Below are 26,933 nucleotides of genomic sequence, written 5' to 3'. Positions count from 1 at the left end.
TTCATGGTCCTTATTGATCATAAATGTTGTGGGGCTGGGGGATTCTTCTGGCATTGCGTGAAGCTGAACAGCAGTGCCTGTACTTATGAATTTCCATCCCCTTTCGCCACAGCAGGAGAAATCACTTATCAACTCTTCCCCAGTGGTTGCAGAGGTCCAGAGCTCTGAAGCAGGAGAGATTGTGGGAGCAGAGCTGGGTCTGCAATGTGGCACTGTGTGTGTTAGTACCCTCTGCTGAGTGGATTCTCAGCAAATTTGCACCATTCACTGAAGCCAGGGGTAATGTGCATTTCCTTCTAATTTTAAAGGAATGTACTGCTTTAAATTGAAGCTTGGTATGAAGTGAGAAGAAAGCCCACATGGTGTACTTTCACATCATCATAGAATCTTGCAGCACAGACGAAGGCTAACTAGACCTTCATGCCTATTCTGGATTTTTAAACAGCTATCCAATCAGTCCCTCATCTGCTTTTTTTTTTCCCCACAGACCTGAGTCTTTCTAAATGTTAATCTAATTGCAATTTGATTTTTACTCATGAATTTGTTTCCGCTGCCCTCTCAGGTATGCATTCTAGATCATAACTGTTTACAATGAAAAGGAAATTCTCATCATGTCCCCTGTTCTTCTTTTGCTAATTATTTTAAATCTACATCCTGTGATTACTGACCTTCTGCTAGTGGAAAAGAAACAAAGCTACAGATGGTGGAATCTGAAACAAAGAAACAGAAATGGAGGAAGAACTCAGTTAACTGATTGCTCTTTCCACAGAGGTTGCTTAACTGTTGGCTGGCTGAGTTCTTCCTGTATTTTTATTTTATTTCATGCCAGTGGAAACAGTTCCTGTACATTTACTCTTGATCAAAATTAAATATTTCTTTCATCTCCTCTCTCTCAGGAGAAAATACCAATTTATCCAGCTACTCAGAATACCTGGCCCCTTATCCCCTATAAAGTTTGATTACTTGTCTTAGTTCAAGAACTTAAATATTTTTCTAAGGTGCAATGACAGGAATCGGACAATACCATAATGAGACTTAACCAGCCAGCATGAGTAGCTTGAAGGCACCCTTGCATGGTGGAAATAGTTTCTCATCATGTTGGGGATGTTGCGATTTAAGTTTGCCTTATTTATAAGACCAACTTCACCTGCCTGTTGCTACCGGATAACATGGTTCAGAAATCATCATAATGTGACACCATCCATACCAAAGACACCAGTAAGTCAGTATTATCCTGGAATCTCCATAAGAATGTATTCACAATATGTGGTTTTATTTAAGTTTCCTTCAATGTTTTTGTAGAAATATTGGTGATGAAAGTACCCATTTGACCGGGCAGGATGGTTAAATGTATAAGCCTTTACCAGTAAATCCATCCAGGGTTATCAATCCTAACATTAGCTGCATTTTAATTTGGATTTTGGCCAGTGTAATGGCTTGCCAGTTGATGAGCACAAATGAAACATGCCATTGGACTTATTAAGTGCTGATAAAGAGTGACTGTCAATAATTGTTCATTTACAGAGTGATTCTGCTTATTTTGAATGTTAGCCTAGATTTTGATTTCCTCATCTCTTTTTGTTTCAAGAGGCTTAGGGATAGGATGGGAATGTGATGTTGAGAGCAGCCATGATCCAATTGAATAGCAGAGTGGACTTGAGGTGTATGACCTACTCCTTCTACTATTATTAATGTTCTTTTGTTGTTACTGATTTGGCATGGCATGTTTGGAAGCATGGATGTTTGAGGTGAGGATCAAGAAGTACTCAGGTTTTATTCATCGAGGGAAAGCCATTTGTGGAGATTCTTCACCAGCCAAACACCTCTCCTTTCTATCTAGGATTGACCCTTTTTTTTCCTCCTCTGACAAGGATATTGACCTTTGTGTCTCCTCAGTATGCACTTTACAAAAAGATGACGCTGGCCGCCATCCTGATCCAGAGCAAGTTCCGCAGCTATTATGAGCAGAAGAAGTTTCAGCAGAGTCGGCGTGCAGCTGTCCTTATCCAGCAGTATTACCGTAGCTACAAGGAATACGGGAAAATGAGGCAGAAGCGACGGACAGGTGCCATGGTCCAACAGAAAATCAGGTAGGACTTTGCTAATGGACACAACTCTTCTCTCAGTTCCTATGATTAAGCCAAGACAACCTGTTTTAATGAAAAGAACATTGTATTTGACAATCTAATAGAGTTCTTGAGGACAGCACTAAGTTTATATGAAGGAAACTGAAAGATGTGGTGTATTTGCAAATGCATTTGATGGAGGGTTATGTAGAAGGGAAGGGTTAGATTGATCTTAGAGTAGGATAAAGGGTAGGCACAACATCTTGGGCCAAAGGGATTATACTGTGCTGAAATTTGTATGTTTTATATTCCATTAGATAAGGTGAAACACAGTAAGATAACTACAAAATGTAAGGATGTATGGGTGTGGGAATAACATTTGCACGGATAAAGGCTGGATTAAAGTACAGAAACGTAAAGAAATTGAATACCGTAAATGTGTAATTTTCAAATGCTTAAATGTAACTGATGCTGTTATAAAGGATCAGCAATTAGCTCTGACAACAGCTTACGAAGGAATGCATACGTGGGGCAAGAAAGTGGTAGATGGATTGTAGTTTGGGAGGTAGTAAGATTATGCTCTTAGAGAGAAAGAACAGAAAAAGAGAATATTTTTAAATGGCAGAAAGCCAGTAAAATATTGCAGTAGTATTCATGTGATTACGCAAGTTGAGTATGATGTTCTCCCAAGAAGTTATTTCCTTAATGGAGAAGGCCTTTGTTTAATGTGTTGCATGAGCAGTCTCCTCAGGATCCTTGACAGATCAGGGTCAGGGGCCAGTGGCATGGAATGCAAAATGACTGGGGGCCCTTCACTGCTGCTGCCTTCCTCCACCTGCATTGCCGTTGTGATGTGCCATCACCTTCTGCTGAGATCTCAGTTAGATCGCTCTTTGTCTGGGACCTCTGCCTTGACCTTATTGCCATGGGTGACCCTACCAGGAGCTAAGCTCCAGGCTGCATCGTTCTCAGGATCTCACAAATCTCTCCACCACAACAAGGTGATGATCCCTGAAGAAGAAAATAATGTTGTTGTGTAAGTAAATATGAAGGTAGAGCAAGCAGAAGGAGAGGCTGGTGGTATTTTAGGAGTATAGAAGTAATGAGTTTTGTTGAGATTGCACTAATCTTTGATGAGGTCTCCTTTGGAGACCTCTGTGCATTTCTGCTCTCTGTACTTAAAGAAAGATGTATTTATCTTGGAATCAGCACAGTGCAGATTCACTGGATTGATCCCTGGTTCGAGGAGTTGTCCAGGTGGGAGGGATTTTAAGATTGGTCTATACTTTAGAACAATATGAAGTAATCTTATTGAACTAGACAAGATTCTAGGATGAATTGATAGAGATGGCTGGCAAGAAGCTGATCCTTCTCTGGAGAGTCCAGAAACAGTGACACAGTGCAGGCTGAGGCAGCCAGCCATTTATAACTGAGAGGAGGAGAACTTTACACAGGAGAAACTTCTGTATGGCTTCAGTGTATAGCTTCACTGTCTGCTGCTCTTATGGATAACATGGATAAAATAATGTTATGCTTGATGAAGTGCCCATGGGAAGTGCAGAGAAACAAGTTTTGTGAACGTAGTTGTCTCAGATTTGGGCTGTTTCCTAGTCCGGCCATTGAAGGTAAACCACGTTTGCTAGTTAGTCAGTGAACCTCACTTCCATGTAAATGGATGAACCTCATTAATAGATGCATACTCTAGTTTGTATCAATGAGTGAGACCCAGAATTAGCAATTGGTAAATGAACACCTTATTTCCTTCAATGGGTGAACCTCGTTCTAGTATCAGAGGGTAAACCATATCAGTGAATGAGCTGTACACTTGCCACTCTGGTGATGAAGATCCAATGTTTGCATCAATCAATGAAATCAACATTCTCGCCAATAGTTGAACTCCATGTTAGAGTGAGTCTCACCAGTGGATGATCAATATACTTGCATTGAAGGGTGAACCTAATACCAGTCAATGTGTGAATCACCCCTTGTTTGCAAGTTGAAATCCCTTTTTCCATCAGTGGATGAACCCGATGTCTGCATCAATGACTATGCCCTATGCCCATCAATGAGTCAGCCATGTGTTTCTAAGTCTGTGGATGAAACTCATAGTTGCTTCTTTGGACAGATTTCATGTTTGCATCATGAGTGAATCCAATCCTTAAGTCAATGGAGCAACCACTTGTGAATCGATGAGTTTGTGTGTCATGAGCTGAACCTGGTATTTGTCAGTTGGGATGGAAATCGGCAGTTTTCTAACTTCAAACCCTTACTTGGATCCACCAATCACACACCAGCTGTTACTCCACTCCTTCCTTCTGCCTTTTAATACTGGTTATCTCCCCTCTTTCCTGTCCTGATGGAAGGTCTCAACCTGAAACATCAGCTGTACCATTTCCGTCTACAGATGCTGCCGACCCACTGAGTTCCACCAGCTCCTTTGTATGTTGCTCCAGCATCTGCAGTCTCTTGTGTGTCCAAAAGTTTTAATGCAAGTCGTCTTAGCACAATTACCTTACAAATATACTGGATCTTCGGCAACAAAGAGAATGTTTGCTCTTATTATGTTCCTCCTTCTTCCCACAGAAGCAGTCTGCTGACCAAGAAACAGGATCAAGCTGCACGGAAAATTATGCGATTTTTGCGCCGTTGTCGTCACAGGTGAGATGTCAAATGTCATTCAAAATCTGTCACCATTCGAAAAATCTTTATTTTTACTCTATTTTGCGTTTTTGCTTTTATTTCTTTGTAGAGTAAAACAAGTTAAAATTTTAAGTCAACTGACTGATGTCTGAGAATAATGGAAGAGAAAAATAAAGATTATTTCATTATTAGGATAATTTATAAATTTTTCCATTATTCCCTGTGTTGTTCTCTGCTGTGGAATATTTTACCACAGTTCATCCAGTATTTGCAGTTGGTAAAATCACGGTCCCTTCCTGAAACTGGGATTATAAAAATGTCAGAGTGTTAGGTTCTATTTCCCCAGTCTTTGCTAGGTTAGCCAGTTTGCTTGCTGGTTGCTGCTCCACAGCAGGCTCTGTGACTTGGATTAAGGAACAGAAATCAGTTAATTTTCCCATTTCTATGTACAACCCCAGTGAGGCCTGCAGGAAAATTCACATGTGTTTCTAGCTGAGTGAGGGCAGTATCCGGTCAGAGTGTGATGCCCACCTCAGACAATAAGCACAGCAGTGTTTGTCTACAATGCCATATGAAATGTACCCACAGTAGCTCGTACAGAACAGGTTCTTCTAGACCATGTAGAACTGTGTGTTGGAATAAACATGCAGGATTGAATTCTGAGATTGAAGCTTTGAATTTATGCTGATCAATATCAGTTCATCAGAACCTTTGCTTTAAGTTTCCATGTACAGCAATTTTTTAACAAAGTCTTTAATTTTGAATGTACATTGTCCTTTTTATGGACAAAGGAACTTCATATCCATCTATTAACTATCACACTAAGTACCTCAAAGGTCTTTAACTTTATGATGGTAAATTATTGCTTTTAGCCCTCTATCGGTCTTTTTTTTTTCAAATGGTCAGACCCTCACCTTGGAGGCAATGGGTTGATGGTTTACATCTCATTCAAGAGATTTGAGCACAAAACTCCCCTGGCAGTGTCAGGGATCCTGTCTTCAAACTTTAGAGTTCTTCAATTGTCCGTTGTTTCAGCTAGAATTGCTTACTCAGCTCTTTCAAAATGATGTGTGCCAGTGACCTTTCATATGCGGTTGTAAACACTAAACTGTGAGCAGTTGTCAATATTTCCGGCTCTATCCTGGAAAAGACTAGACCCACACAAAGACCTTGACAACCACTGGCAAAGCAGTCCTCAGCCTATTCTGTGTATGGAATTGTGACTGAAGTGGGTGGCACTCCCCCATAGACGTTAGAGAACTTGAATTGCATCAGACCTTGTTGGATCACAGTCTAGCCAATATAATCAGTAACTTTTAGTGGCGTTGTCATCCTGCCAATGAACAGTTGTTTAGTATGTAAAATTAAGAATGGATATTATTTGGAATATAGCCTTATAAACACAGTCAATGATTGTCATGATATCCAAACTTTGCATAGTTAGTATCCTTGGCCCCAATGCCTTCAATAACTAGCCTGATTCAGGCTACAAATGTATACAGGAGCACATTGGTTGCGATTTTGGAACCAAATGGTACCCAGATTGTCCAGACAGAGGCTACTAAGCTGAATTATATGGGCAGGATATTCACCAAAGCCTATGTTGTTGGCTCACTAGCAGGTTGGAGGGGCTTCACTCACCATCAGCAAATATCAACAAACCTCAGGCAGTGTCTGTGCAATATGCTACAGTGGTTGTGCAGGAAAGTTCTGCCTCAACCAGGCCTAGCAGATCTTACAGCACTGCATTTTTAACATGTGAGTGCAGAATGGTGATGTTTCTGAAATTATATAAAAAATATCCACATGGTGATACATTAATAAACATTCAACTCAGCCACAGCTTTATCCTGCCTGACAAATTCAAAATTAGCAAACTGTTTACTTCAACATCAGAGACAAGTCCTTTCTGTGTAGATATTCATTTTTTAATGACTTTTGGTGAACTAGATCGCCTGGGTGTAAAATTAGTTTCTGTGCTGCCTTGAAATTTTTTTTATAATAACCCTTTTCACTAACAGTTTAAACTACTGTCTCGTTAAGGGTTTGTAGTAGTAGATTCTGGAATTATGGCTGGTACCTTGACCAAAAACCGTAACCCCTCCACCCACCCCTATCGCACCAGAGCAATACCTCAAATAAAAAGGTACTGATTTATACAGGCAAGAATTGGATTTGGCTTGAGTATTTTCAAACCACTACACATTTTGTTTTCCTTACTGATTCACTAACCTGGATTCAGACTTTGTATGTGTTGCCTCCCGCACCTCACCAGAGTCATGTTTACTTTTTTTTCTTTTCTGCCTGGCTTAATTGCCAATTCTGATTGGATGTATTTCCGAAGATTTAATTATATGACCTGCCTCAGCTCGCAATCGATCATATAGTGTGCCTGTCCTATTGGTGTGTCATTTTTCTACTTCCATCTCCATTATTCATACAGTGTCCACACTCCTGGTGCACTGCACTTCCAGAGCCCATCATTAATTATATCACGCCCATCCTCATGACCTAGGTCTCTTACATTTCACCCCATTGATCACCCAGTGTGCCATCCACATGGCCCACCCTCATCCCACTGCCCCCATGAACCATCCAGTACCCACCCCTCTGCCCCCTCCCTGTAATCACCCAATGAGCACACTCAGTGCACCCATCTCTGTTGGAAAACAACTGCTTTTTACAGCTTAATTCAGTAGAATTGCTCTTTTTCCCCTGGCTCTTTTATTTTTATAATTAATTAAACTCTTCAAAAAAAGTTTTTAAAAAACCACAGTGATTTTCCTCATGATTTTGCTCCCAGCAATGTCCTTGCGATTAATCTTCATTTTCTGGAGACACCAAAATAACGCTGGTGGTTTGCCAAGCAGACTGGCCAGTTCTGCTTAAGCGGGCAGGCCAGTGTTGTGAGCTTTTTCCTTAATTTGCCTTTTATTACCTTTGCCAAGATCCAGGAGCTAGGTAAATAAACCTGTGAAAAATGTACAAAATCAAAGTTGCTATACAACACTGCTTTTGTTCTTCTCCACTTTGCCTCATTCGGTTCCTCATTGTAAGTAGTACTTGTTTAAAATAAATCAAACAAGGAATAAGGGAATAAAAGTGTTATAGGGCAAAATAGTCAAGAGAAATAGAATTGAAAGTAAGGAATTGCATTAAAACAGATGTAATGTCACTGGCAAAAATAGGAAGAAATTTGGATTTTTTTACATGAGGGTTTGATTCAGAATTCAGTATTAGAAGGACTGAAATAAAAGTTTTACAGAGCAGTGGGGAAAGAGTGAGGCAGTGGAACAAATTAATTAGTTCTTTGAAAAACCAAGCATGTGCATAGTAGCCTAAAGGCCTCATTTCAGGCATTAGTTTGCAAGAGAGTGAGGCTGGGAATAACCATTGGCCAATATTAGCAGAATTGTCAACAGTGTAGAAACTTGCTTCACCTAGTATCTCTGTCACTCTCTTGTAATCCACAGAACTGAGTTACGTGAAAAAACATAAATTTACAGAGCTTAATCACTCTTTCCAAAGTTCCATAAAATAGATAGATGATGTGAAACACTATTCTCAATCCATACAAGAAACGCAGAACAAAATGTGACATCCACATCGACAAGCGCCCAGCAGGCTAGTTATTTTAATTATAAGCTGACAGTGTTAAATTTGAGCTTGTGACTTTCCATGAGAATGGTAGAATGATAGCACAAAAGGAGACCAGTTTTAGACAATCGTTCTTCCGGATAATCCTTGAAGCCAGAGTTAGTTGATATCTATAATCAAGATTGGATTTGATAATTACCCATCCATAGGAAGAATGAAGTGGTAATTATAACTATGACAATATTTTAAAGTTAAAGGAACATAAGACTTTTGTATTTTATCTTTGAGTATTACTTACACTTTTCTTTAATTACTTTGGGTGTTTTTCTGTTATTTATTATTCTAGTTACAACTACAACACTCTGCTTGCATATTGTAGTCCACTTAGATTGCCGTTCTGCCACGCCCCTATAGGACATTGTGCAACCTTTAGCATTAGAGGAGATTGGATGATATTGGCAACTGATTATTTGTCTCATTTCTCCTTCTACATTTGAGTAAAGGTTTGCAACAAAGGGTACAGATCTTTGCTGTTTGAGTTCAAACAGAAGCTTGGATATCATTGAATTGTGATGAGTGGATTATAATGGTATAAAGTTATGTCACTGAAATAACAGCCAGTGTTGAATCCAAGGACATGTTCATGGCAACTGGCCATGTAAGTTCAAGTGATTAAATAAAGTTTGGAATTGAAACAATAGATAATCCCATGAATGGTGACTATGAAATCAATGGGTGGTCATAAGATCTGACTGGTTTGCCAGTGTTCTTCGGGGAGGGAGATTTGTCACTCACACTCAGTCTGGCCTATATGTGACTTTAATGCCACCAAGTAGTTGACTCTTAACTGCCTCCTCAGTTCAAGGGCAATGAGGGATGGTCAATAACTACAAATATTGCTGGCAGTCTCCATGTCCCATAAATAAATCAGTAGCAATCTTGCCCCAGTGTATCTGAATTTCTGAGTATGCCCATTACTGATTAATGCATGCGACAAGTTTCAGCCCTAGTCACATTGCCACTGGGGGGAGGAAGAATGGAAGAGCTTGTTGATATATAACTCTTGCCAAAAGCACAAGTGTAGTGCAGGACAACATTGGTATTGATAGTTTTGGAGGAGTCCGTGTTCCCCAAATCACCAATGCTCCTGTTAATAGAGATGAATCTCAAAACAGGAAGGAGGAAGGAAGGGATAGAGGGTGAAATGGCATCACCTTGCGTCAAAATTTGAAGTATTGAAACCTGCCTTTGGTTTGATGATTGATGGTACATTTGGTTTGCTAATAGCTGTTTGGTATTGTTTTGCTGTCCTAAGCCCCCTGGTGGACCGTAGACTGTACAAGAGGGTGAGTGTAGCCTTCTGCTGGCCAGCTTCTCTCTATTTCTGCTTGGTGCCTGCTTGCATGAGGCTGCAGCCTAACCTGCCAATTCTCCCATTTGTTGCCTATAAATAAACTAACACTCAAAACAATACTAACAAATCTGCTTCTTAAAGATACAATTTTTATTTTATAAACATATATATAGTTATATATATGGTAAATGATTTCAGCAGTTATTTTTAATGCATGATCCAGAATGACACTTGCGATGAATTGTGGAATGCTGGATGACATGAAACGCATCCAGGAATTATCCAATTAAAAATGTTGAACTTGGAATTTATTTGGCTCATTTGAATTGACACCAAGGTCTTAAGGAAAGGCAAAGTCAAGCAAAACCAGCTGAATTCATTCATAGAAATGGAAGTGTATACTTCCTGGCTCTATTTACTCCGACCCAACCCCTTTCCTATCTCCCACTGAAGTGATCACGAAGGGTTATTGGAGCCAGTTTGGACCATGATGGAGACCCGGAGTCTTACGGGGAACGTGTTATTCTACTGGGCACATTGGAATGTGTCCCTGAACTATCGGAAGACTGAAATAAAATGGTGTTTGTGATCTTCAGCACATTTCATTCTTAGTTCAGTCAGAATAATGCTCCATCCCTCCCCATTTCCCATCTGAACTGTGGAAGGCAAGGTGCACCACACTGTCTTAGGAGCTGATAACATTCTGACAGAGCCGTAGTTTAAAGAGGATCTCCCAAGAAGAATGCAGACAGGACAGTGTCTGCTACAAACTCCAACAAGTGAACAATGAACAGTTTGCACTTCACCCCTCTTTTATTTCACTAGTGTCCAACAGAGGTTGTTACGGTGTTTCTCACTGTCTCAGAAAACACAAAGTTGCCTGTTCCTTTTTTTTTGATTGTGTTATAAGGGCTAGTAAGTATGTTTACAAAACCTTTATAAATAAACCGTTCATGGGATTTGTGTTCTAGAGTCAGGAACCCAGAACCAGCATCAAAAAATTACAGTTTGAATATATAACCTGGTCGAGATGTAGAGTTCCTCTAGCTCTCCAATACAGTGATTTTGCCCCAAACTTAGATTGTCCCTATTGTACCAATGTGACATTAAACCATCTCCTCACTTTACTATCAGAGTGAGGTTACAGGATGGGATGCTAATTTAAAAAGTAGGGCTCTGTCCCTTAAGAAGCAGAGTGAAAAGGGCCAGTCTTGGTTATTTTATAATCAGCAATCTATAACAGAGCAAACTTGCATTATATTTGCAGCCTGATTTGAAAAAAATAGGATGCTCACCACTTCCACCTTGTGTATTGATGACTGAGAACATTTCCCTCTTAGACTGATCACAATGTTTGCTGATGTCTAGTGTCTCCCTCCCAAGAGCCTATTTCTACCAACAGTCCATGTGTGCTTGTTTGCTTTTGGATAAATCCTCACCTATGTTCACTATCATATCCCAGTAGGAGGGGCAAAGTGTTAACTGGGGAGGCACCTTTCACAAGTGCCATTCAGATCAGTTTTCTTGCTATTTTTGGTCACAATTAATTTTAAAGGAAGCCTTTTCTTTCTTAATGATCACAATCCATTCAAATTCCTGGTCGTGTTAAAGTTCATTCATATATAAGTGATATCCACTTTTCTCTTGCTTCTACCAAGATACACAAACTGGACTGTCCAGGTAGACCTATTGTCTCTACCTGCTCCTGTCCCACTGAACACGTATCCGCATATGTCAATTCCATTCTACGCCCCCTGGTTCAGCCCCTTCCCTCCACATCTGTGACATTTCTTAAGCCGTCGATCTCCTGAGTAACTTTCAATTCCCTGGCCCTAACCGCCTCATCTTTACCATGGATGTTCAGTTCCTATACACTTCTCTCTCCCACCAAGAAGGCTTCAAAGCTCCCTGCTTCTTTCTTGACAAAAGAACCAACTAATCCCCTTCCTGGTAGAACTGGTACTCACCCTGAACTATTTTTTCCTTCAGCTCTTCTCACTTGCACCCATACTGAGCTTGGTCCATCTTGGACACCTTTCTCGATCTCTCTGTCTCTTTCTCTGGAGACAAACTGTCAAGCAATATCTTTTATAAACTTACTAATCCCCACAGTTATCTCAACTGTACCTCTTCCCATCCTGTCTCCTGTAAAAATACTATTCCCTTTTCTCAGATTCTTCACCTCCACCACATCCATTCCAGGACATCAGAGATGTCCTCCTTCTTTAAAGAATGGGGTTTCCTTCTCTCCACTATTGATGTTGCCCTCACCCATATCTTCTCCATTTCCCCTACATTCATGCTCACCTGATCTTCCCACTGCCTTAACAGTAAAAAGGTTCCTCTTGTCCTTATCTGTCACCCCCTTAGCCTCTGCATCTAAAACATGTAATCTCAGCAACTTCCGCCATCTCCAAAGGGACCCTACCACTAAACGTATCTTTACCTTCTCCCTCCCACCTGCTCTCCGTGGGGAATCACTCCCTCTGCAATTCTCTTGTCCACTCATCCTTACCCACTAATCTCCCTCCCGGCACTTATCCCTGCAAGCGGCCTAATTGCTACACCTACCCTTGACCTTTCCCACCCACCGGTCTTCACCTATCACCTTCCAGTTAGCTTCATTCCCCTCCCTCCACTTCTTTATTCTGGCACTTTCCCCACTACTTCCTCAGTCCTGAAGAAGGGTCTCGGCCCATAACGCTGACTTTTTTTTTTATTTCCATGGATGCTGCCTGACCTGTTGTGTTCCTCCAGCATTTTGTGTGTGTTGCTATCCACTTTTTAATTTATAAAACATCTAAGTATTTGTAAATGACTCCTAAATTCAGAGGCATCTGCCTAGCATTAGGTGGGATTCCTGGAGTATCATTTAATTGTCATTGGATATCACTGGTTACAAGTCATACAGGAGAACCAGCAGCAGGATCAGCATCAAACATTCATAGCTCCTTGTAACTTTATCACCGAGGCAAAAATAACACATTAACCCCAAAAAAGAAGGAAATCCAGGTAACAAAACATAGAAGCATGCCAAGTGGCCCTTCAAATCTGCTCCCTCAGTCAATATAATTATGATAAATCGTCATTCTCAACAGTATATTCCCAATCACTTTCTATGCTTCTTGACATCCTTTTCCTATTATTGTTTAACTATCTCCTTAAATATATTCTGCGGCTTGGTCTCTATTGCACTTTGTGGTTATGAATTTCACAGGTCATCACAATGAGTACGGAAATTTCTCCTAGTTCACTCTCAGATCTCTTCCCTTGAAATTTTAGTACTCCTGTACTCAATTCCATGGGTGTCTCGGTAGTGTAGCTATTAGCATGATGCTATTAAAGCTGGAGATTTTCTGGAGTTTAAGAGTTCAATTCCGGCACCATTCTGTATGGAGACTCTGTATGTTCTCCCATTGGAATGTGTGGCTTTTCCCCATGTGTCCCAGTTTCATCCCATAGTCCCAGGATGTACTGAGCAAGTTAATTGGTCATTGTAAATTGGCCTGTGATCAGGTTAGGGTTCTTTGGGGTTATGGGGTTTCTGGGGCAGCGTAGCTCAAAGGGACAGAGTGACCTACTCCGCACTGTATCGTGAAATAAATAAATAAATAAAATGAAATTTTGAAAATCTAAAGCTGTGACCCCTTATTCTGGATACTGCAACCAGATAGCAGGGTGGTAACACAGTGTAGAGGTTAGCATAATCATTTAACAGCATCACCGATCACGGTTTGATTCCCGCCGCTATCTGTAAGGAGTTTGTATGTTCTCCCTGTGACCGCGTGGATTTCCTTCAGGTGCTCCCATATTCCAAAGATGCACGGTTAGATTTAGGATTAGGAAGTTTGGGCATGCTTTGTTGGTGCTAGAAGCATGTCGACACTGTGGGCTGCCCTAGTGCAATCCTTGAACCGTGTTGGTCATTGATGAAAAAAAAGACACATTTCACTGAACAGAGTCATCGAGTCATCAAAAAGTAGAGCACAGAAACAGGCCCTTTGGCCCATCTGATCCATGCTGAACCATTAAACTGTCTACCCCTATTGACCTGCAGTGGGACCATAGCCCTTCATACCCCTACCATCCATGTACCTATCGAAACTTTTCTTAAGCGTTGAAATTGAGCTTGCATGCACCACTTGCGCTGGCAGCTCGTTCCGCACTCTCATGACCCTCTGAGTGATGAAGTTTTCCCCTCATGTTCCCCTTAAACTTTTCACCATTCACCCTTAATCCATGACATATAGTTGTAGTCCCACTCAATCTCAGTGGAAGAAGCCTGCTTCCATTTACTCTATCTATACCCCTCATAATTTTGTATAGCTCCATCAAATCTCCTCTCAATCTTCTACATTCCAAGAAAGTCCTGATCTATTCAATCTTTCCTTATAACTCAGGTCCTCCAGACCTGCAACATCCTTGTAAATTTTCTCTGTACTCTTTCAACCTTATTGACATCTTTCCTGTAGGTAGGTGACCAAAACTGCACACAGTACTCCAAATTAGGCTTCACCAATGTCTTATACAACTTCAACATAACATTCCATCTCTTGTACTCAATATTTTGATTTATGAAGGCCAAGGTGCCAAAAGCTTTCTTTACAACCCTATCTACCTGTGATGCCACTTTCAATGAATTATGGACCTATATTTCCAGATCCTTTGTTCTGCCACACTCCTCGATGCCCTATTGTTCACTGTGTAAGACCTACCCTAGTTGGACCTACTGAAGTGCAACACCTTGCACTTGTCTGGGTTAAATTCCGTCTCTGCCATTTTTCAGCAAATTTTTCCATCTTGTCCAGAACCCACTGCCATCCATGATCACCTTCCTCACTGTCCACTACACCTCCAATTTTGGTGTCATCTGTAAATTTGCTGATCCAGTTAACCACATTACCATCCGGTATGTTGATATAGAGGACAAACAACAACAGGCACGGTACCAATCCCTGCAGCATTCCAGTAGTCACAGGCCTCCGGTCAGAGAGGTAACCATCTACTACCACTCTCTGGCTTCTCCCACAAAGTCAATGTCTGATATAATTTACTACCTCATGTTGAATTCCAAATGACTGAACCTTTTTGACCAACCTCCCATGTGGGATCTTGTCAAATGCCTTACTAAAGTCCAACCACCTGCCCCAATCCACACTTGCCAGATCCTTTTTGATACCATCAAAATTTTCCTTTCTCCAATTTAGAATCTCAACTCAGGGACCAGACCTATCTTTTTGCATATTTACTTTGATGCTAATTGTATTGTGATCACTAGATGCAAAATGCTCCCCTACACAAACTTCTGTCACCTGCCCTGTCTCATTCCCTAATAGCAGATAAAGTATCGTACACTCTCTTGCGGGACTTCAACATGCTGATTAAGGAAACTTCCCTGAACACACTTGACAAACTCTATCCCATCTAGTCCTTTTACAGTATGGGAGTCCCAGTCAATATGTAGAAAGTTGAAATCACCTGTCATAGCAACCTTATGTTTCTTGCAACAGTCCGCGATCTCTCTGCAAATTTGTTCCTCCAAGTCCTTCAGATTGTTGGGTGGTCTGTAATATAACCCCATTAATGTGATCATACCTTTCTTATTTCTGTTCCTCCCATAATGCCTCACTAGACGAGTTCTCCAGTCTGTCTTCACTAAAAACTGCTGGAACATTTTCCCTGACTAGTAATGCCAACCCTTCTCCTTAAACCCCTCCCACTCTGTCGTGTCTAAAACAACAGAGTCCCAAAATACTGAGCTACCAGTCCTGCCCCTCTTGCAATCAAGTCTCACTAATGGCTACAGTTTCATATTTCCAGGTGTTGATCCATGCCCTGAGCTCATCTACCTTTCTTATGATACTTCCATTAAAATATACACAGCTCAGGACATTAGTCACACCATGCTCAACCTTTTAGTTCCTGACTTTCTCTGAGGTCTTAACAACATCTGTCTCTACAACCTCTCCACTAACTGTTCTGGCGCTCGGACTCCCATCCCATTGCAACTCTAGTATGTTTTGCTGTTTCAATGTACATGTGACAAATAAAGTTAATTTCTTTTATCAGTCCTGCCCTATTTAAATGTTGTACATTCCTATTACATTCCATCTCATTCTTCTCAGCATAATGAATATGAGTCCTAACCTTTCTTCATATGGCACTCCTGCCATTCCAGGAATGACCCTTCGCTGCACTTTCCATTGTAAGTATACCCTTTGCTACATGATAGGCGAAAGTGGTACACAGTATCCCAAATGTGGCCTCACCAAGGCCCTGTAAAATTATAGCTAGACACTCCAACTCCTGTACTCAATTCCTCCTGCTTTGAAGGCTATCATAAGTTGTCCTTCTTAACCGCAGCTGTACCTACAATATTTGCTTTGTCACCAATGTACATTAACACCTCCCAATCTAAACAGATCAATATGCTGCCTTCTTTTCCAAAGTGGATGATTTTTATCTTCACAGTGCTACATCTGCTATCTTTTTGCTCACTGGCTTAGTCTGAGTTGCCTTAAGTACATTCTCCACATGATTACATAGCACTGGGTCATCAGCAAACTGGGCTACAATTGAAATATTGCATTTTAATCCGTTATTCAAATCATTGCAACATTACAGACAACACAGCCTCATGCTCCAGTGCCGTAGGGTCCGTCCTGACCTCGGGTGCTGTCTGTGTGTAGTTTACATGTTCTCTCAGTGACCCATGTTCTCCTGGGTACTCTGATATCCTTCCACATCCCAATGATGTGCTGATGGGTAATTAAATTGGCAGCTGTAAATTACCCTTTGTGTAGCTGAGTAGTAGGAATATCAGGGAGAGCTAATGGGCATATGAGAGAAAATCAATGGAGGAAATGGGTTGATAGGATTGATTTGAAAGCTAGCATAGACTCAGTCAGACAAGTAGCCTTCTACATCATCAGGAAGTATGTATAATTATAAAATAGCTGTGGTGCAAACTCTGATCCCAACTAGTTACTTCCAACTCTCTGTTAACCAATTTATAATCTATAAAGTACATTATCACCAAAACCATGTTCTTTCTTTGTCAATCTTTTTATTAATTTTTTAAAAACTACAAACAAGAGGAGAATTATCTCAAATATCTATATTGATAACAATACATATAAAAGGTAAAATAAACATCAAGATCATACACAGTATTAATCTAATAATAATAAAAAATAAGATAATCAATTCTCCTCTTATCATTTCATAAAAAGAAAAAAAAGATAAAGAAACTTTTATAATTTTATATATATATATAAATAAAAGAACCCCATTATTCTCTATAAACAAAAACAAAAGGTAAAAATAAGAAAAAGAAAAAAAGGGACTGGGCAGCCCATACTTAGAGTTAAAGCAAGAAGAAAGGGAAACTTTCTGATCAAATCCGAAGTTTCAAGAAAATAACTGGAAGAGCAATAAATCAAACCATATGAAAATATTGAATAAAAGGTCACCAGGTTTCTTCAGGTTTAAAGGGATGTATCAAATGTCCGACTTCTTATTTTCTCTAAACTTAGGACATAATGGAGGAAAGCTAATAAAAGACAGTAGGTGGAACATGTTCTTACTTTTGCACGCAGACCGTTCCGTGGGACTTGTAAAAAATATTTCTGAAAATCCGAATATGCCACCTGTACTGGTTCTCCCTTATCATTCCACCAGTTACATTCTCAAAAACAGAACTCCAATTGGTTTGTCAAACACGATTTCCATTTCAGAAATCCATGTTGTCTTGTGAAATCCTACTGATAATTGCAAAGTATCCTGTTATGTCACCCTTCATAATTTCCTCCTAGTCCTTTCCCCATAATTGACAATGAGCCACACTCCCAGCCTTTAACAGCCTGGGCCATTGAAATAAAGGGTTAGCACACGTAGTATTGTTTACATTGTGATGGCTTGCTTTATCTGAAATTCCCTGAGACCTTGGTGTTGTCTTCCATGAGCCAGCCCACAAAGGGGCACTACTGATGCACTAGTTCACTGAGGTTTTCCTGTCTTAGCAGACCTGTGAATTACTGAGTTTGGAATGAATGCATGCATGCAAATGGCTGATGTTACAGGCTAAAATCAGAATTGTTGATAGTTTTTTAAAGCTGCATTATATTATAGAAAAATATTGTTTTTTTACCTGTCCAATTTATAAACAGAATGTGTCTGCCTGCCACCATCAGCAGCACCACAAACCCCTGTTTGAACCCATTCTTCTACTTCATATTGGGTTGTTACATGCACACCTCACAGGTTTTCAAACAGCAGCTACAGTGGCTGGTCCATATATTACAGTAGATTAGAACATAGAACAGTACAGGACCTTCGGCCCATGATGTTGTGCTGACCTTTAACCTACTCCACGATCAATCTAACCATACCCTCCTATATAGTCCACAACCCTCCATTTTTCTTTCATCCAGGAGCCTATCTAAGAGTCTCTTAAATGATCCTAATGTATCAGTCTCTACCACTCCTGCCAATGCATTCCAGGCATTTAACATTCTATTAAAAAACCTACCTCTGACATCTCCCATAAACATTCTTCCGCTTATCTTAAAAGGATGTCCTTAGCTATTGCTGCACTGGGAAAAAGGCACTAGCTGTCCACTCTATCTATGTCTCTTGTAATCTTATACACTCAATTAAGTCACTTTTCATTGTCCTTTGGTCCACAGAGAAAAGCCCCAGCTCATTCATAAGACATATTTTCTAATCCAGTAGTACCTTAGTAAATCACCTCCGCACCTTGCCTGAAACTTCCACATCCTTCCTATAATGAGGCGACTCAGTACTACGTAAACATAATACCCCCAAGTGTAGTCTAACCAGATTTTTATTAAGTTGCAACATTACCTCACAGTTCTTGGAACTCAATCCCCCAAAGGTCAACACATGATAGGCCTTCTTAACTACCCTATTAACTTGCACAGCAAATTTGTGGAACTTGTGGATTTGGACCCAAGGTGTCTCTTTTCATCCACACTGCTAAAAATCCTATTAATCTTGTACTCTATATTCAAGTTCAACCTTCGAAAATATATCATGAAACACTTTTCCAGATTGAACTCCATCTGCCACTTCTCAGTCCCACTCTGCATCCTCTCACTGTCCCATTGTAACCTGTGACAAATTTCTGCATTACCTACAACACCACAGCCTCCATGTCACCTGGAAACTTACTAACCCACCCTTCCACTTCCTCATTCAAGTCATTTATAAAACTCACAAAAAGCAAGATCCCAGAACAGATCCCTGCAGAACACCACTAGTTTCTGACCTCCAGGCAAAATACGCTCATATACTACCACCCTCCGCTTTTGTGACCTAGCTAAATCCAAATCCACATAATCAAGTTTCCAAGGATCCCATGCCTTTCTGGATGAACGTTCCATGTGGAATCTTGTCAAACACCTTACTAAAATCCATGTACACCATTTCCACCACTCTATCTTCATCAATTTGTATCACCTCAAAGAATTCAATCTATCCTTCTCAAAGCCATGCTAACTATCCATAATGAGGCCATGCTTCTCCATATGGTCATAAATTCTGTCTTTAAGAATCCTCTCCATTTCTTTGCCACTGTTCTGTAATTCCCAGGATTATCTTTACCTAATACCTTTCTTGAACAAGGGAACAACATTTGCCATCCTCCAAACATCTAGTATTGCTCTTGTGGCAAGTGAAGATGCAAAGGTTATTGTTAATACTCCAGCAAGCTCTACCTCACTTTCCGTAATAACCTGAGGTATATCCTGCCGGTCCCTGGGAATTAACTATCCTAATGTTTTTCTTGTGTTCTAACACTGCTTCTTTCTTAATGTCTACATGCTCCAGCACACTAGCCTGTTCTATACTAACCTCACATTCCCTCTCCTCTCACTGGTGAAAACTGAAGCAAAGTATTCATTAAGGACCTCCCCTGCTTCCTCTGACTCCAGGCACGTGTTTCCTTATTTATCCCTGAGCAGTCCTATACCTATGCTCGTCATCCTCCTGTTTTTCACAGATGTGTAAAACACCTTGGCGCTTTCTTTAATCCTACTCACAAAGGCCTTTTCATGTTCCCTTCTAACTCTTCTAAGTCCTTTCTTATGATTCTTCCTGGCTACTTTATAGCTCTCAAGTCCTTTTTGATCTTTGCTTCCTGAACCATAAGTATACTTCCTTCTTCCTTTTGTCTAAATGTTCCACTTCTCTTGTCAACCATGGTTCCTTCATCCTACCATCCTTTTCCTGTCTCGATGGGTCAAACCTATCCAGAAGCCCATGTAAGTGCTTCCTAAACAACCTCCACATTTTCGCTGTACATTTCCCTGAATGCATCTTCTCCCAATTTACATTCCCAAATTCCTGCCTAATACAATTGTAATTATCCCTCCCCCATACCGTCTGCCCTTCTCCTTGTTAAGGGTCGGGGAGTTGTAGTTACTATCCCCAAAATGCTCACCTGACCAGGTTCATTCCCTAGTACTAGATCCAATATGGACTCCCTTCTCGTTAGCCTGACCACATATTGTGTCAGGAATCCTTCCTGGATACACCTAACAAAATCTGCCCGATCTAAACCTTTTGCACTAAGGAATTGCTGATCAGTTTTAGGGAAGTTGTAGTCACCCACGACAACAACGGTGTCATTTTTGCACCTTTCCAAGACCTGGCTACTTAACCTTTCTTCGTTGTTTCTGCTGCTATTGGAAGGCCTGTAGAGTACTCCCAGTAGAGTGGTTGCTCCCTTCCTGTTTCTGACTTCCACCCACAATGTGTAGACGACCCCTCCACAACATCCTCCCTTTCTACAGCTGTGATACTATCCCTGATTAGCAATGCCGCTCCCCCACCTCTTTTACCTCTGTCCCTGTCCTTTTAGAAGCATCTAAACCCCAGAACATCCAGCAGCCATTCCTGCCCTGGAGAGAGCCAAGCCTCGGTAATGGCCACAACATCATAATTCCACGTGCTGCTCCATGCTCCAAGTTCATCGCCCTTGCTCATAAAACTTATCGTACTAAAGTAAGCACTTTCCAACCCGTCCAACTGACTGCATTTTTACCCTATCCACTGCCTATCCTCCTTCGAAGACTCTGTACATTGCCTCCACCTTTACACCAACTGCTCCATCATTTGACCTGATACTCTGGTTCCCATCCCCCTGCCAACCTCACTTAAACCCTCCCTAACAGCTCTAGCAAACCTGCCCACAAGGACATTGGTCCCCCTGGAGTTCGGGTGTAACCTGTTTCTTTTGTGCAGGTCATACCTTCCCCAGGAGAAATCCCAGTGATCCACAAATCTGAAATCCTGCCCTCTGCACCAGCTCTTCAGCCGTATATTCATTTGCCATAACATGTTATTTCCTACTCACTAGCACATGCATAGGCAGTATCCAGCGATTACTACTCTTGAGGTCCTGCTTTTTTGCCTTCTTTTTAACTCCCTATGTTTGCTCTTCAGGACCTCATTCCCCTTTCCTAGCTATGCCATTAGTGCCAATGTGTATCATGACTTCTAGCTGTTTACCCTCCCCCTTAAGTATGCCATAGACTTGATCCGAGATGTCTCTGACCCTGGCACCTGGGAGGTAACATACCATCCTGATTTGATTTACATGAGGTCCTGATGAGTGTGACAGCAACGTTTTGAAAGATCCACCAAATTAAAAAGGTTAACGATTACACAGCACAACATTGCCCTGCATTTATCTAGCATCTTTAGTGTAACAAGATGTCAAGAGCGTTTCCAGACCAAAATTGACACCACTAACCACTACAGACTCCAAGAGAACACACTAGGATTTTTGCAAACAACTGCCAACCTATATTTAATTGCCTGAACAATAAGTGTATAATTGATCTTCCCTGTAATCATTTAGAACCACTTACCCAGATAAAGTAGTTGAGCAATGGCCTTTAAAGGTCAGTTAGATTAAACATGGTTTCATCTAGGCATCTGTGAGCAATTTTACTGGAGATCTGTGTGTTCAAACCTGCTGTGTGTACGTGACACAACGGCTTCTCTTGTACTAAAATGTCACTGCTCGCCCACCTCACCCACTGCCACAGCTTAGATAGTGACATTCACTCCTTTCCATTGGTACACCTCTTTCTGAATCAGTATGTAATGCAATACAGTCACATTAAATGTTACCAATTCAATTGACTTCATCATAACAATTTTTGTAACTTCCATTCTTCTAGTATTGATATTGCCTTGATTATTGCTTTCCTAAATGTTCTTCTTATTTCTGTTATCCTCTTTGAAACCCCTTTGTACTTGCATCCTCATGTGGTTGAAATTAAAAGCTATTGCTAAATCTAATGAGATGGGGTGAGGTTGTTTGTTGGTTTCCTGCAAGCAAGAATTAGATTAAAATGACACTCCCTAAGATTTCTTACATCATCTCTCTTCTTACTTTCCCTAAACTCTCTTAATTTTTCCATGTTTCTTTAACCTGAAACCTATTTGTTTTGACCCTCCCTACCTACCCCAAAGTTATCATCTGTACCTCACCTGAGGATGTGCCTCGGTAGTTCTGTTCATCACAAGAACACAAGTAAAAAAACTCGCTACAACCTGAGCAGTAGATCATCACAACCCAGACTGTTAAGGCCCATACTACCCATGAGAAATGCCATATTAGCACAGCTGACTGAATTCACTTCTTGATTAAACCAAACTTTCCTCTTAGCTCATTACTCGCCTCCTGCAACAGGGTCCTTGGCCCTGAATGCTAAAAGCTGCCTGTTGACACATATTAGTAGACTTCTGCATGCACCATTTCTTTTATATAATAGATTGCAGCTTTAAACAAGATTGCTCAAAGTACACAATATTGTAGTAGTTCACCATCTTCTTTGCATCACATAAGTTGTGATTAAATGATACTGCTCAGAAATATTAATGGGGCAACATGATTTCTATTGATATGGTATGCAGAAATATGTAATCATACGTCATGTGTGAGCTGGGCTGTTGCTATGGATTTCTAGTCTTGTTGCATCTCTATACTGCCACTAATATTTTTTATGTGCCTGCAGCCATGATGTTTACTGAATGCATATTGGGGGTGAGGGAGAGTAGTCCAGGGTCATATTGGGGAGGAGTTGCCTGTGTCCAATGTGTGGTAATATCCAGTGTAGGTTGCTTTCTAAAAGCATTAATGGAGCCATAAAACATACTGAATGCTGTAACCCTTCTGCTCCTATTGCTGCAACACATACCAAATGGTATCTGTGACTGAACATGCTAAGTCATCTAGCCTGGGTTTGAAGCTTCTGAATTGATGAAATTAATAAATTTGAACCAAATCAAAAGGTTATGCTAGGAGCGGGCCCATCATTTGTGGAGAAATTTGTCGTTGTTTGTCAGTGCCAACTGATTATAAGGACATTGGCTACCAACTGCATTCCATTTAACTCAATGGAACCAAATATTTGGAGGCAAGATTGATGGAAAGCTAATAACCTCGTGTGTGTTCAGCAGAGACAGTCTCAAAATCACCAGGGATTGCTGGATCTCGTTACTCTGTTCAAGGGGAGTCAGCAATGTGCCGCTGTTGATGGAACATACCAGTGAGAAAAAAAAGGCTTTCCTACTGCAGAGTGTGGAAATGGAAGAGTTTTAAATACTTGCTCATTGCCCCATTTGAAATGAAAATTACAGCACAACAGTAGAGCTGTATACTGTCTCCCTTAGGGAGAAGACTAACATTTATAAGTTGTGGCTGATACCATTTGTGTTTGCACTGCTCTGAAATTAAACCTGTAAGGGATAAATTGTACCAAACAGAGATCATTGTGTGACAGAGATTCCTATTGGGAATTTACGTATCGGTGTTTGAATCCAAATCTTCTGTCCACCAGTAGAGGAGTCCACGCCTGTTTTCGATCCAATAATGTGAAGATACATATTAGAAGGACTGAATCGTAATATTGCCATATCTTCCCTGATATAGAACAGTGTCGGAATATGCAAAACACACATGAAAGTTGGATTTCTACTACCAATCTTATGCCATTGAATACCTGAAACTTGTGTGTACAAGTTTTGCACGTTCATTTACAAATGCAAATAATTGACAGACTTGAAAGATAAATTAAATTTGGACAAGTTAGTATATTAAGACACTAACAACAAATCATTAAGTTATTAATTGCGATCACATATATTGGAGTCAGCTGAGTGTCAGTAAAATTCTTTAATTCCCTCAATAACATTAGTACTGTACCACACGGATAATTTATTTGTAAGGAGCTATTTTCCTGCTTACCTTAATTCGGTCAAGTCAGTTGTGAAATAGCATGCAAAGTATATTTATCTGACTGCACTGGAGGTTGGTGCAATGTAACAATCACAGTGGAATTTCCAGGCTCCTGGGGTTGACTGAATTATCAAATGAAGTTTTGACTTCGTGAGCAAACCCAAATAACTTAATTGTGCTTTTTGGGAAACAAAAATTGGCAACTGTTTGTTGCGGGTTTAGGTACACAGCTTTAGGCAGGGAGTGGGCAGTAAGTTTATAATTTCTTTACTAAAAAGCCAGAAAAGAGATTTGTTGCATGTGCTAATGTTTCAAGGAGTGATTTCAAGCCCTTGAAAACTCTTATCACTCAAGAATGTTACTATTGTCTATTCAGTTGATGTAGTTTGCAACAAATTAACTTAACCAGTTAATATTGGATGAAGCAGTTGTCTTTTGGACATTTAAATTGAACCAGATCATTCTTGCCTGCTGCCCTTAGTATGTTTGAAATTTTAACTGGTTATGATGTTATATTGCTGGCCGGTGGTATAGTGGCTTCATCACTGGACTTCAAGATGAATGGTCCTGGCTTCAAGTCCAGCTGGCTCCTTGCATGCTTTCCATTCGTACTGGGTTGAGTGTCGAGCTAGCAACTCAGCCTCATAAAAAAACAGTACGGCAAAAAATTCTGCCTGATGTGCCACAAGGTGTGAAAAGGAACAACAGTGATATTTTTGAAGACACAACTGGATGATTGTAACTTGAGTTTACTCCATGCCCAGTATTCTTTGGCTGACCCAATCTGCGTTTTTACAAAAGATGAATTTCATCCCTTCCAAGTTTTGATCACTAACTTAACACATTATAATTTATTCCATATAAAAACTATATTTTATTAATTCCAAATTTTTTGCTTAATGGTTGTCCGTTGGCACAACTATGATATAACATGCTGGTTAAAAAAGGTGAGGATATCTTGCTCTTAAGGGATAATGCTTCCTTGCATTAGAAACCAATGTTTCACTATTTCATCTTCAGTTCTCCTACCTTCTCTCCCTCTCCTCCACCATGTGTCTATACATTTCAAACCGTGGGAAGAGGCAAGCTTCCAACTTCCAATTCAGTGTTTGAGGATAATATTAAAATGAAAAACTGAGGATGTTTTAGTATTAAATTAAGAATCCTGAACTGCTCAGAATGCCTAGCTGTTGGTACATGCTGTGAATTTTGAAACTAAAAGCTTTGAGGATAGCATAATCACCCCTCAGCCTGGAAGACTAACCATTGGAGAAGAAGAAACCAGCCTGCTCCAGATAATTTTTTACAGATCTAAATTCAGGAGAAGGTCATTTATCCTTCAAGCATGTTCCACCCCTCAGTTAGATCATGGCTCATCTTTACCATTACCAGGCTTTGCTCTATATACCTGATGCTCTTATACCAGGCATAAAATGTCTATCAAATTCAGAATTGAAAGCCTTAATTTTTGCCATTATCCAAATCTCTTTGATGAACCACCAGTAATCCATATTGTGAAAACATCTCCTCCATTTCATGACTGAATGGCCTCTTTGAAAATGTGACAACAACCCACCGTGTCTAATGCATAGCCTGGGCTGCTAGAAAGAATACTATAACATAGAAAGAGAATTTGGGAACGGTGCAATAATTTGCCCTTATAGTGCTGCTATCATGATTAGAAATGAATCTGTGGTTAACAATGAACATCCAGAGTCCAGTCTTCCAAAATACTTGTAATCCAGAGAGCCCCAGTGATTCCAATTTCAACTAAATGTAATGGCCCAATTCACATTCTTGTTACCGGGTTCTTAACCAACAGCAGCTAATGGCTAATATTGATTCTTGGAAAAGGAACAACAGCACAAAACAAATTCAGTAGAGTTTTGAAGATGATATCAGGACACCAGCTCTTAATTAAGACCCTGTCCACTGAACAGTGAACAACCAGTTAGGCCTATGACTGCCAGTTCTGTCTTATGGGGAAAGATTGAGCAATCTAGGGCTTTACTCTTTGCAGCAAAGATGGATGAGAGGTGACTTAATAGAAGTATACAAGATGATAAGAGGCATAGTTAGATTGAATAGTCAACGTCTTTTTCCCAGGGCAGCAATAGCTAATTCAAGAAGACGTGATTTTAAGGTGATTGGAGGAAAGTATATGGTGGTCGTCAGAGGTAGGTTTCTTTATACAGAGAGTGGTAAGTGCATGGAGCACACTGCTGGGGGTGGTGATAGAGACAGACATATTAGGGACATTTATGAGTCTCTCTGATAGGCACAGGGATGAAAGAAAAATGGAGGACTATGAGGAAGGAAAGGGCTAAATTGATCTTGGAGTAGGTTAAAAGGTCAGTACAACATCATGGGCAGACAGGCCTGTACTATGCTGTACTGTTGTAAGAATATTGTTGGAAGGTAGTTCATGTACTAATGATACTGTAGACTCAGTCCCAGGAACTACTTCAAGGTACCTCACATCACATGGGTAGCTTAAGAGTCAAGAACAACACTCATCTCTGGAGAACTTCATGAGCCTTTCTCTGAGAAGTTTGGTTAAATGAGAACTGTTAAAATACTGGAAAGGTAAATATTATGGAGATATGGAAAAGCCAAGAAAGTTGTATGAAGATTAATTGCTGCATGAAAGACTTTGTATACATTTAATGGCTCAAATGTCTGTGATCTGACATAAATAGTTCTATGATCTTGTGAATATGAGCTTTGGACATTTATGAGGAATAGCAGTATAGTGTGAAATCCATCTGTGCCTTCTCATGTTAGAAGAGAAATTTTAGTTTGAATTTGGAATGAATCACTCTTGCTAATCACCTCCCTGAAGAAATTAAACTGGTAACAATTAAAATATGGGTTGACCAGAAGAACTAGTGTTCTGGAGGAATTGCAGTGTTACACAATATTCTGCAACTTTCAATCTAATGGCAGACATTAATTTCATGCAATTAGATGTTCGAAGTCTGAATGTGTTGCATTGAAAGAAGTG

At 40.3% G+C, this 26,933-nt stretch overlaps 1 protein-coding gene across 7 annotated transcripts in view; it reads left to right on the top strand.

The window, feature by feature from the left end:
- The window catches only part of LOC134337713 (calmodulin-binding transcription activator 1-like), a 1,241,580-nt gene that overhangs the window by 1,197,775 nt on the left and 16,872 nt on the right, over window positions 1–26,933 (top strand). For 5 of the 7 annotated variants that reach the window (XM_063032918.1, XM_063032917.1, XM_063032914.1 and 2 more), the window contains 3 exons: window positions 1,897–2,090; window positions 4,650–4,724; window positions 9,619–9,649. In XM_063032918.1, the coding sequence (XP_062888988.1) occupies window positions 1,897–2,090; window positions 4,650–4,724; window positions 9,619–9,649 (300 nt within the window). Of the gene's footprint in view, window positions 1–1,896; window positions 2,091–4,649; window positions 4,725–9,618; window positions 9,650–15,782; window positions 15,863–26,933 lie in introns of all 7 variants that reach the window. The other 2 variants (XR_010016050.1, XM_063032916.1) reach the window with 2 other exon arrangements.

Source organism: Mobula hypostoma, chromosome 25 (genome assembly GCF_963921235.1).
Source record: "Mobula hypostoma chromosome 25, sMobHyp1.1, whole genome shotgun sequence".
Taxonomy (NCBI): Eukaryota; Metazoa; Chordata; class Chondrichthyes; order Myliobatiformes; family Myliobatidae; genus Mobula; species Mobula hypostoma.
This window is presented reverse-complemented; position numbering and strand designations above follow the sequence as displayed.